The sequence below is a fragment of the Rosa chinensis genome, chromosome 1 (genome assembly GCF_002994745.2).
Source record: "Rosa chinensis cultivar Old Blush chromosome 1, RchiOBHm-V2, whole genome shotgun sequence".
Classification (NCBI taxonomy): domain Eukaryota; kingdom Viridiplantae; phylum Streptophyta; class Magnoliopsida; order Rosales; family Rosaceae; genus Rosa; species Rosa chinensis.
The window spans coordinates 54,714,733-54,727,518 of record NC_037088.1 but is presented as its reverse complement, the minus strand read 5'-3'; the positions used below and the strand labels follow the sequence as shown (position 1 = coordinate 54,727,518).

The 12,786-nt window shown below is 35.9% G+C and overlaps 2 protein-coding genes across 4 annotated transcripts; both read right to left on the bottom strand.

Annotated features, from left to right (window-relative positions):
- Positions 1-4,841: 4,841 nt before the first annotated feature.
- Positions 4,842-5,507, bottom strand: LOC112169887. The gene has a single exon (XM_024306981.1). It carries the CDS (start codon positions 5,505-5,507, stop codon positions 4,842-4,844), a length of 666 nt encoding a protein of 221 aa, XP_024162749.1.
- An 809-nt stretch (positions 5,508-6,316) lies between these two features.
- LOC112182379 (phosphomannomutase/phosphoglucomutase) lies at positions 6,317-12,527 on the bottom strand. 3 transcript variants are annotated; one of them, XM_024320871.2, is made up of 18 exons: positions 12,397-12,527; positions 11,397-11,621; positions 11,038-11,104; positions 10,674-10,854; positions 9,999-10,051; positions 9,254-9,342; positions 8,867-9,103; positions 8,632-8,696; positions 8,316-8,376; positions 8,116-8,233; positions 7,956-8,037; positions 7,777-7,849; positions 7,640-7,701; positions 7,437-7,532; positions 7,114-7,268; positions 6,918-7,014; positions 6,752-6,829; positions 6,317-6,650 (listed from the first exon to the last, which is right to left on the bottom strand). In XM_024320871.2, the coding sequence occupies exons 1-18, from the start codon at positions 12,401-12,403 to the stop codon at positions 6,540-6,542; spliced, it is 1,857 nt and encodes a 618-aa protein (XP_024176639.1). In that variant the 5' UTR covers positions 12,404-12,527; the 3' UTR covers positions 6,317-6,539. The 3 variants fall into 3 exon arrangements, with proteins under 3 accessions (XP_024176639.1, XP_024176641.1, XP_024176640.1); XM_024320873.2 differs by lacking the exon at positions 11,397-11,621 and having other exon boundaries at positions 12,397-12,489; XM_024320872.2 differs by lacking the exon at positions 12,397-12,527 and having other exon boundaries at positions 11,371-11,615.
- Positions 12,528-12,786: the final 259 nt, after the last annotated feature.

Below are 12,786 nucleotides of genomic sequence, written 5' to 3'. Positions count from 1 at the left end.
ATCAAGAAATTGTGAAAATGGTCAACCTTACAGGAAATTATGTACAGTATTGCTGTTTACATCTCAATCAATAGTTGTAGGAAATACTTCTTGAGACATTAGAGCAATTGAAGGTGTTTGTTGTTCGAAGAATGACCAAAAAAGAAAAAAGAAACAAACTCCAATCAATACCAGTTGAAGGAATTTCCATCTAGGTTGCAAGAACAACGTACTGCTCAGTAAAAGCCATATAGCTTTGAGCTTACGAGGATCCTTGAATCCTACTTCCATTTATAAAAGCCATTAAGGGACATCATTTATTCATTTTCTCCCATCATGGTGTCTAATTCATTAGTCATTCCATTTTTCGCCTGCACAATAACTGAACTGGAAACTAAGACAACCAAATGGTTTGTTTACTCATAATATTTGATAACCAGACCAAGGCATGAGATCATAGACCTATTCTTTTAGATTCATTTTTTCATTAGATTTGGTATTGTGAATGTGTAATGGAAAAGGCAACAAGATCAGACCAAGCAACAGATTACATAAAACCAAGATCAACTAAAGACCAAATTATCATCAAAGAATAGCTTTATATTTCATCAATCACAAGTTACTGCCTCCCAAGATTACATAAAACCAAGATCAACTAAAATATCGTTGAACAACATTATTGGCCCCCACTAGAAATATTACTGCCTCCCAAGAATATAATCAGAACTACCGCAACACTCCGGGTACCAGCTCAACCCCAAAATCCAAACATGAATTCACCGAAAGAAACACGAAATTAATACAGAAACTCAAAACTAACACAATGCACTCAAAAACACCTGGAAGTTCAAAACTAAAATTACAAAAACAATTCATAACCAAAACAAACACCTGGAAGCTCTGATTCAGAAAAATCAGTTCGAAAATAAGACAACAATTCGTACAAAAAAAATTCTAAAATCAAACATATTAAACAGAGCTAAGAGCCAAACGGATTAGATAGAGGTAAAGAAACAAAAGCAAACCTCAGTGGAGGAACACAAAGAGCATCTGGATCACGATCCATGTGAAAATCACAGCAGAATTCCTCTCTATATGAATCGCAAAACTTCTACCACCAGCTCTAAATATAAATCGCAGGAGCTTCACACACCGAAATCGCCGTAAAGCTTCAAAAACCGGGACCAGGACGCTTCTCTAAATCGCACAGCTCCTCTCTCTCTCTCTAAAATGATAGAGCTCCACACTCAAAACCGGAGAGCTTCTCTCTCTACAGATACAGCCGAACCTCTCTCACTAAAATCGGAGAGCTTCGCTCCCTAAATCACGTTTCTGTTACGATTTCAAAACATTTCAGTTATAGAGGTTTCAGTTATAGAGGGGCAAAAGCGTCCACAAAAATGAATAAAACAGCCACCTGTTGAAAAAGTTGGGTAATTGGGGTTTAAAAATGAAAACTGATGATTAAGTGGGCAATCTCTTAGTGTTTGGATAAATGGGGTCAAATGTCACATAAATCGGGTAAATAATCATTTTCCCTAAATTTAATGTATTTGTTGGACTTTCCTTATTTGAGAATTGAGAGTCCATTATATAGCAGTAGACATTGTCAAAAGCATTTGGAAATTTGATGACTGATATGACTGATGATCTATTTTCTTTACTTGATTCTGGACTTGTTACAGTTTATTGAGAACTGTGACCTTACTAAGTCTAAGATCGATCACTTTGTAAATCAATGCTATCAAGTTGATATTTGACATCCATTAATCCTATGGAATGAAAAATTTGTTGATTCTTTTAGTATTATCGTTAGCTGCTCTTAGTACAGTTTGCTTAGTGCAGCTACCGGATGTCTTTTCTTCATCTGATCTCTTGCGACTATTCATTTCTGTGCTTGAAGAAGTTCCATGAGATAACTACGTACTATAGAGACTAGATATGGTGCTGTTAAAGGCGCGCGCGCACACACACACACATATATATATGCAGGAGGACCACCTCAAAATTAACAATATATCAGTGGTGCAGTCTTGTCAATGGCACTTCTCAAGGCTATATATGCAGGTTTGATTTAGAGTATTTTTTGTCCAAGCTCTTGCTTTTGCCAGTTCTGCACAAAGTTTCATTTATTGTTGTAGTGCTTTTATGCGAGGCATTCAGATGATTGAAAGTTTGAAACCATGGTCACAACTCTTCAATTCTTAGTATGTGGCTGTGATTGGTTTCGCAAGGGATGTAGGTAGTGCTATGATGCTCAAGGGCTAAAACTGAACACAGTTTTTCATTCACTTTCACAATTTGATATATATATATATATATATATATATATATATATATATATATATTTATAGAATATGTTTGAGGGTCTTCTATAGGGTTTTCAGTGGGTACTTTTACAACTTTGTTACCATATGCAGTGTACCAGTCAACATAATATGAACAAGTTAGTGAATTCGCTTGCTCCCAAACTAAGAAGTATATTAAGTGTTTGTACATACATCAATTCTGCCTTGTATGTAGAGTCTGAACCTTCATGTAATAGAGTAGAATCTAACAAAGTCTTCAAGTCGTAAACTGATAACCATTATTTAATTCAGGCACCCTTCTTTTTGTTTTGTTTCGAAGGGTACAGAAACATTAAGAATCATTTGCTTCAAGATCAACAACATTGGATTAGTTCACAAGCACAATCTAGAAGTATTATAAGCTAAGCATTTAGTAGAATCAAGGTTTGCAGTTATTAATCAAAAAGAAACAATGAAGATCAAAACACTGTGAACGTACACCAGTACGTAGCAAAGAAGATAATTGATAAAGCAGCTATGATGGAAAGATTAGAGGTATTGGCTTCAAGACATTTTGGATTATACAAAATGTTGTCTTTACTTGTTCCTTGAGACCTTCACTGCTTTCATCCTCAAACTTCCCACTGCGTTTAAGTAGCTGTGTTACATTCCCATCTACACTAATTACCAGCTGCCCATTTTCCTTTAAGGGATCCATATCCCCAAAACATTTTCCAAGAAGTGCAAGAATGGCCATTTCCTCCTCATTTCCCTATATCTCGCCAACACCTGCTTCACAGTCACTTGATTCTGTACTCACATTGTTGGCACTCAGACTTCAAATCAGACCCCTCTTGAATTGCTTACTCATACATTTAAGAGGACAGCAGTATATGGGACAGTCCTTTGAGTGATGTTCACTGTGGTCACCACTCACTGGTGAGAAGACATGAAGATCTTTAGGAGTCAGGAGCCATTATTTGATAACTACTGAACCCTTTTTTGACTATCAAGCCGCTGACATTCTTCTTCTCCGCAGTGAGCTTCCCAACTACTTTAGCCATTTTCTACCTCCTAAATAACATTTCAATAGGACGACAATTCTTTAGTGAGAGGACTTTTCTGTTACTACCACTACCATCATGATTCTGGTTCTTCATGAGCTCATCTTTGAGCCTTGCCATCTGCTTAGCTTCTCCATAAATCATCTGAGCAAAATGCAGTAATCAGAGCAAAGTCAGCACCAGCAGAGAATGAAATGTAATGGACTATTCATGTTGAGGGGAACTTTCCTGCACCGGCAGTGTTATATACGTGCTTGAAAATACTATTCATAGCTGCTGCACAATATTTATGAGAACACCTTTCATGTCCTCGCATGGTGTGCTAATAGAATCAGTAGAATCCATTCATCCAATGAATAACTATTTAAAGTTAATACTGAAGATGAGTCCATTTATGACAAAAATACAGATAAACATTGAGGGTACATTGACAAGATGTGAAGTAATCAACAGAAACTAATGATATCAATCATAACCTTGTATCAAACTGAAATATGAATATACATCAGACCTGACCGACTCAGATGCTTGGAACTCTACTTTTTTAATTTGAACAAATCGATCAGTTGCATACATGTATACAGACATGGCATATGAAACTGAGCAACACGTAACTATATAATTACAGTTCTTATTGGTTTGCTCAAATATGTATATCATTGAGAACAACATAACTCAGAATAAATGTTAGTTAATTCATGACACCATTGTCAACAAACACAAACCTCAATCTTTAGCTTTCAGGAATTTAATTCCTCCTAATCAAATAACCTATCTTCAACTGATACTTTGCTCATCATTTTCAATTAATCTTTCAAATGCAACTTGTAGATGGCCTTTGTTGCATATGTTACAAAGACACACCCTTAGAATATGGCTATCGAAAGTTGGAGACTGAACATTAGTTTCTGGAAAACAAAAAATGGAAAAGAAATATGTAAAATTCATTAAGGAAGCTACTGTGAACTTTCTCAAGAACAAGGTAGGGATGCAGCATGATCCAAGTGAAAGCTGCAAGAAAAAGAATGGCCTAATAAATTGGTTTGGTACTTTGATTAAAAGTAACAACTAATATGAGGTAACAGAAATCTTTTATAGAAACTTTTTATTGAGAATCAAGAACTTAATGAAAACAGAATTGGACAAGTACAAATCTGTAGGAATTGGTTGTTTCCTCAAAACATGTAATCACCAGACCAAGGCATGGTATCAAAGACCTTTTCTTTTATATTCATGTTTTGATTAGATTCGTTACTGTGAATGTGTAATGGAAAAGGAAACCAGGATCAGACCAATAACCAAGATCAATAAAACACCAAATTATCATTAAAGAATGAACTTTATATTTCATCAATCACAAATTAATTTACGTGAAGAGAGATGAAAAAGAACAAACTTTGATCTTTTTTTTCTTTCTTTCTTTTCTTGAAATCAACAACAAATGTTAATCTATAGATTCTTTACTAGCTAAGTAGGAAGATTGAAAGCCACCACCAAGATTGATCATGCTTCAAAAGATGTTCATAGGTCGAATAGTCGTTCTTGGCCTTTTGATGAGACCAGAATAGTTGGCAGCAGTTCTCTTCATCTTCATAGCTTGAATATTTCTCATTTCCAGACAATTCAGATGTTGTTTCCTCAATCTGCTCATCAGTTTGCTATCTTTGTTGGAGCCATTTCTGTTGTTGGTTGACGAAGAAGGTGGAACCTTGTCCAACACCTTAACCTGCCGGCTTTGTTTCCGAGCGGCTTCTTTCTCGTACAGCTTCTTCAACCTTACACCGACTTCTTTCTCAGCCTTTTCCAGTCTCTTGGACTTTTCCTGGTACAACTCCGACCACTTGAAGCTCACTTTCTTGATCTTCATCTTCTCGATGACCTCATCAGTAGCTTTGCCACCGAAGTCTCTCTCAAAGAACTTCTTCCAAAGCTTATCGGTGATCGGAGTCAGGTCTGTATCTTTTGTGCACTTCTCGATGTGAATCAACTGGTCTTTGGAGCAGTGGGGTAAGAGTTGATCGAGAAACCTGAAATCTAGGTACCCAACATCCCCAAAAGAATCAAGATTGTCTATAGCAATGGAGACCCAGTGATCATTGAGACGGATTAGCCTTCCCTTCTCCATTGTGATGATGGTTGTTTTGTGAGTGAAGTGAGTGAGCTCTGTGGTTTCCATTTCTGCCTTATTTATAGGAAAATGAGGTCTGGCTTGATTTCCTTTTCCTTTAGGGATTAGGGTTAATTAAAGAGTAGTGACCAAGTAACCATCCTTTTCCTTATAGGAATGGGATCCTTGATCCTTTTCCTTTTACGAGAAGGCTTCTATGCCAGGTAATTAAAATTAGTATTTCTGTAAATAAAGAGTTGATTAAAAAAAAAAAAGAAAAAAAAAAGATAAGTGAAAAATTGAACAAGTAACTTGGCTCAACTCTGTAGCTACAACCTGGTAAGAGTACTACTAAACATATACAGTAAGTTAAATAGGATTATCCTATATTGTGGATTCAATGTATTTGCAAAGTTTATGTTGTCAAGCTCTGTCATCTGATTTGGCTGTTTGATATATGACTGATGATTGGTGTTCTATTTTCTTTGCCTGATTCTGCATTTGTCATTGTTTATTTACTACTCGATTTTCTTACTGAGAGTCTTGATGAATAAATTCTATCTAGTGAAAACTTGGAGGGTAGAATTGGTAATGTCACAGGCTATATATGATTTAGATTATTTTTTCTGTAAGCTGTTGCTTTTGCCACTTCTGCGTAATGGCTTCTATTGTTGCTGAAATACTTTCATGTGAGGCATTCAAATCTTGGACTCCTGGTCACCAAGTCTTCAATTCTCAGTGGCCGTGATTGGTTTGGCAGGGATTGTAGGTAATGCTATGACGCTGAAGATCTAAAATGGAGCTCAGCTTTTCAATCACTTTCACCTTTTGAATGTTTTTATACCACTGAATTTGAGGGTCTTCTTAACTACGGGATGGAATTGAGAAATCCACATTATTCATGTATTTGTACTAATAGAACCACAATCAGGTAAACTCAATCTTTGTACAATAGTATTCGAGTGTCATTAGTCTGATAGATTTCTCCAAGGCCCTATGGCGCCTAACAACCATATCTAAAACTGCAGAACAACTCAAATTACAAAAAGGAAATTCACACATGAAGATGCCAAAGCCTTTCCCACTCGTGTAAACCTAAAACTAGGATGCTTGGACAAATTTGTCTAAAGAAGATGTATCCAAAGCAGAGAACTCCGTCAAAGCAGCACGCACAACATTTCCAAGTAATACAGCATCACTCTTGCTTGGTGCCTTCAGTGTAAAAGTTCCATTAGTAGAAGCACATTAAACAGTGCTTTTAAGTAATCAAGAACCATAAATAAGGCGATCATTAATTGGTGAATTTAGGTTACCTCTATGTTAAGGGGAAGTACAGGATCGTGAAGTGAGAGTCTAAGAAGAAACCACCCACCATAGCCAGAAACTCGTACCTGTTTGCAAGAGCAAATAGGGGAAACATGAGCAAAACAAACTAATAGATGATGAGAATAAAGTGAATAATAACATAAATTGACTTACCCCTTCATGGTTAACAGGGGCTTTTTTAAGCTTAGGATACAATTCAATATAGTTTCCTAAATGTTTCAACACTGCTTCTCCATAGTCTCGGAAAGATCTGGAAGCACAGAATTATCAGAAACTTAAAGGCAAGTACACATGCACTTAGACACACTGAACAAATTCTCAGGGAGAATAAGCATATTCAATGCCATACCCTCCTTTAAGATCTTGATGACTTTGATTGATCTTTAATCTCAGTTCCACTGAAAAACCTGGTTCCTCCAAACCTTCTAAAAGATCAGTCAAAACTTTGCTGCCACCACCATGTCCTGAAGCTCTAGCTGAGGCAAGTTTATTTAAAGTTTTGACCTACAAAAGTTTGCCACAGAACATTAAGAGCAGCAGCAGCCGAAACAATCATGCCAGAAGAGATGAAGAAAGAGTAAATTGACTATATTCATATCAATGAATGGACAATCAAACACAAATTTAACAGTGTAAAGGAGAACCTAATGCAGAGATGCATCGAAAACCTACCATGAGGTATGCACCATCATCAAGCCAATGGTTTTCCTTGAGAGCTCCATGGCCACTAGTTTCAATAGCCAGATGTGATTCCTCACCCAGAGAGTTCTGTAAGCAATCTATACTTCAGTCACACAAGATTTTGCTTGATTCGTTTTTGCTGATTCACATAGATCCTAAACAGTGTAAACAAGATAAGTAGAAATTTTCCTCACCAAACGAATGGCTTCATCAATAACGTTTTTGTAACCTCTTTTGAAACGGTGGTGCTTCCCCCCTACAAGAAATTTGTAATTACCAATACATTCAATAGAAAAGAAAAGAACTATACCACTTTGAGTTTTCCTCATACCAAGTTTCTGCTCGATGAATGTGGTAAGACCATCTGAGGTGACACTGTCTGTGACAATAGTTGTTCCAGGATGCTTCACAAAATAAACCAAAAACGTTATTGAAGTCATACCAGAGCAAATAAACAAAATTTCATAATTTTGAGTCAAGATCCTTGATGCAATAAGAAGAAAATCTTACTTCCTCAAGAACAATGGCAGACATCAAGGCAATCAGCCGATTCCGATTGAACTCGTTGCCAGAAGAGTCCACAGCAGCAGATCTAAAAGCATTTGTCAGAAATATGTAATAAAATACAATATGATATATGTTTATGGGTCACAACTCACACAAAAAGTACCTATCAACGTCTGTATCAAAGATGATCCCTAAATCAGCCTTGTTATCAAGGACTGCCTGGGTGATAGCTTTCATGGCTGCTTTGTCCTCTGGGTTTGGAATATGGTTTGGAAACATACCTAACATGACCCAAAAAAAATCATTGAATTAATAAATCCAATCCAGACTAAAAAGCTTTAATTGCCTAGGGTTCAGTATTACCATCTGGCTCCAAGAACTGACTACCAGAAGTGACTGCCCCAAGAGGTTCAAGCACTTTTGCCTGACATCATTGAAACAAAAATCCTATCATCAACTCGAGTATTCTATAATGTCACATCAATTCACATAGCGCACAGTTTGATAAAATAAGAATTCGACGCATGACATAAAGCTAAATCGCTTCCAGCACAGAATCAAACATACTTTCATGAGAGAGAAGCAAAGTAGCTATCAACATATACAGCCACAAAGTTAGATCCAAAACTTTTAAGAAAAAGTTAGAGAGAGAGAGAGAGAGAGAGAGAGAGAGACTTACAGCAAAAAATCCTCCTGCTCCATTCCCTGCATCAACAACAATATGGAATCGTTCCAGTGGCTTCTCTGAGATTAAATAACACCAAAAAAGAATATAGAAATAAGATCAATTTAGAAAGGTAGAAGCCAATATTTAATACTGAAAAGAACAAGTCAAGTACCACTCACATAATCAATTCCAGTAAGGGGTAAAGAGATTTATCTCCAACTATATAACCAGTATATAGAAGTGGTACCTATATTTCCTGCAGCTTTGTGAACTGCCTTTACAAGATCAGATGTATATACGTTCATATAATCAACTCTCTTCACAGAAGCAAGTGCCTTTTCTTTTGAACTTGTCAAACCTTCCACTGTAAACTTATTGTAAATATCTGCAGCACGCTCTAAGATGTTTTTAATGTCAGCTTTCCCAAGCCCTCCAGCATTTGTGAAGAATTTGAATCCATTCCTGTTGTAAGGCAAATGACTTGCTGTTGCAACAGCGCAGTATGTTAGAATTTAAATCAGGAGGGGAAACTAACCTTGTAGATGATTTAACATTAAGCGAACATAATTTTTAATTATACAGAAGTGATAAAACCAAAACTCACATAGTTTAAACATGAACATGAGTGACTTACCTGTTATCATTATGGCCCCATCGGCAGGACATAAGAAACCATCATCTTCGGTAATTGTGCTATTAAACATTGCTGGTGTGGATGCCAATCTACATATAAAGAGGAAAAAAAGATTCAATGAAACATTGCCTGTCAAAGTAGTACCAAAAAAAAAAAAGATACTCTTGGTGTTGTGAATCCAATGCAACATTTGCAAATTTTATAAGAATCAGAATGAAGCATATTGAATCATATCATCCTTGTATCTATTACAGTATAATTATCAATTACAAAGCACAAGCTAGACCAAGGGCCTGTACGATTCATGTCAACATCATCAAACTGACCAATGGGTCAGCGAACAGTGGCATCATCAATTTATTATACAGTAAAATTTTACTACTTAAGATGAAGAGTAAACTAGTGCATTTTGAGGTGATATAGGTTTGTGCATTCAACTGATTATCTCAGACATACATAAGGAGGGATCAAAAGACAATGATATCAAAACAAAAATCTTCTCTAATCATCTACATAGAGTTGCAAGTGACTTCTAATAATGACCTCAGTTCCTACTTGCCTGGTCTAAGCCAAAAAAAAAAATAGTGACAGTTGTGACCAACTAGATCAACGCAATCGACCAGAATCCCGAGTATCATTATTTTACCAGTCATCCATTATCTTTTCATTCAACATGATTAACATCCAAAAAGTGGCATATGCAGTAGTATATATCAACAATATGATATAGAAATTCATCACCCACCCGTATTGAACAACATCCAGACCAGCACCAGCAATTCCCCGTGAAATTGCATCCTGGAAATTGATCATTCAAATTGAATCAAATTGTCAACAATTAAGGAAAGTATAGTAGAACTTTGGAATACATTTCTAGAATAAATAGTTTGAAACTTTTCAATGGGTCTCTCTAATAAAGGGGATTCTATACTATCTGTCTAAAACTCTGATTCTTTTCTGCGTCTCTTATAGCACTGGTAGTTTTCAGAAACTAAATTATCTTAACAAAGAATACTAATTTAAAAAGTATGAGCACTACAACCATTTTAACCCCAACAAAGCAAGAAGCTTGATTAATACAACAGGAAAATAGAAATCATATGGATCCTGCAGTATTTATTCTTGATCAAATTCAAGGTCTCAACATCTATATTTCCTTTGTAATTCCAATACAATTTTTCAATTTCTATAACTTTACCGTGTTCCTTATTTTGTTATATGAAACTATAAGTACAAACACTTATTGCTAAAAATTTAACAGAAAATGAAGCATTGAAAGCGTACTTGCTAATATAATATGTACTGAAAAAAATGTACTGAAAAAAATGTACTCCAGATCAAGAATAATCAATCAAGCAATCTGAATAATGTCAAAAAACAAATCCTCAAACTTAAACATGCTGTTACATTTAGGACATACCTCTAACTGTTGTGCAGATATTCGAGAATCATGGCCAACAGAAACTCTCAAACGTTTAGAGTCGGCCTTCTTCTTTTCCGCCAACCATGCAGCAAAACCAGCTGCTATTGCTTCTGCCACAGGTTCAGTCAAATTGATTGGCTCTCCTTCAACCCCAGCAACAGCAACACCTCGAATATCACTGCATGTGAACATCAATCCATTAAATAGAACCAACCACTTTATGCTTATTATTGAAACAAAGGAAACATACAACCTTGACCAAAAAGACTTAAACAACCATTAAGAATGCAAGAAATTTTCAGGACCCAGATATTTAGGACATGTTAAAGGTAAGAACATATATGGTGGCATAATTTGTTACCTGCCATTTTGAAGCTTCAGAAAATCAACTTTTTCAAGATATGGAACTGCAGTGGTAGATGCAGCAGCTGCAAGAAAAGCCAATATGAAGTTAATATATAAACCACTAAGGGTAAAATATATAGAACCATAAGGTAAAGATCATTGAACCACAATGACAAGTTGACAAATGACAAGAGATCCAAAATTAAAGTGTCATTTGAGACGTAGGCCATCCAAACAACAATAAAAATAAGTAAAAATAAATAAATCTTTAATACAGAAAAGGTGGTCAAGAAAGATTTTAGTGTTTTATGAGCAAATCTAGAACACTAATTTTTCATCTGATATCAACCTGGATAATGAGATTCTAGAACAGACCATTGCAATGAATAGTTCTTCGCTTTACAAAACTGCTCTGGTATTTTGATAAGTTGCGCAATTGCATGGAATGAATGGCAGTCCATGCTAACTTCCCTTTCTGTAAGGGAAGCACTTTGCGCATAAAAGGGGCACAAGGGTCCCTTCGATATTGGTTGTCGAACTTCCTACTTAGTTGGTAGCATTGTGACACAGTAACATTTTCGACAATCTTCCCTGACATTGCTGCATAGAAGTTTTGCACTTTTATCAGATTTCATGGTGATAAAAGATTAATCAAGATAGTGCTTTCCACGGGCATGTAAATAGTTGGTTTTTATTCACCAATTTAGACTATAACACAGGTACGTTTCGATTTCTTCAGTGAAACACTAGGGTCTAAAAGATGAATACCACACTTTACCAACGAATAACGATCTAACAGTTTTTGCGAGTCTTAAAACCCATCTCCACATAATGCCAACATCATACTTTGTGAGCTAAAAAGGGTCGAATTCCATAAAAGGCACAAACTTTAATATTTTGAACTATGAGCACTCTATATTCTGAACAAAAGAGTTTCAAGTCGACTTGAATCATAAGGAAACTTAGTATACATCATATCAAGACAGAATCAAAAAGCGAACCCAAGTCGATGTCATTGTGAGAAAGCATCAGTTCAGAGTTTACACAACAATCAAATGCCTATATGTCATCTTTTATCAAATACTCAACTCACTCCAAACAATATGGTTCACTTCTAATCTAAAGATTTCATCTTCAAACCAGTAAGTGATGACCAACCAATATAAACAAAGTGGGCAAGAGTAATCTAGCAGCTAGAACTGAACTTTAAATTTTCAATTGGAAATTTCATCACCAAAGGAGTAAACTTTACATTTCCTAAATCATAGAGAGCAGTAGAACTTACAAAACGAAAATAAAAACTAGAGACAATGGACATTTAAAATCAAACTGCAGATTACAAGTTGGAGTTTGAGATAAAAGACAGAGATTTCACCTTCCATTTTCGTGAGTTTGTTGGTGGAGCGAGCAAGGCGGAGAAGCCGATAGATGAGACTTGGAACATGGTGGAACAAGAAGGGTTGGTAAATATATCTGGCCACTGCCACCTGGCTATTTTTTTTTTTTTCCTCTCTTTTTTCTAATATTGGCCTCCATTTTTTTTTTTTTTGGGTGTGTGTGTGTTACACTGAGGCCTATAAAGTATAAAGCATAAACCTCTAAAAAGGAATGGTGTTATGGAAGAATTAACAGTTGGAACCATTTCTCTTTACAAATTACAATTGCCTTTTTGTAAGACATTATAAGATTCTTACAATCTTATTAGGGCTATACTTGGTAGAGTTCTCTCATTTGAAGTTGGAGTCTGATAAATAGATTATTGTCG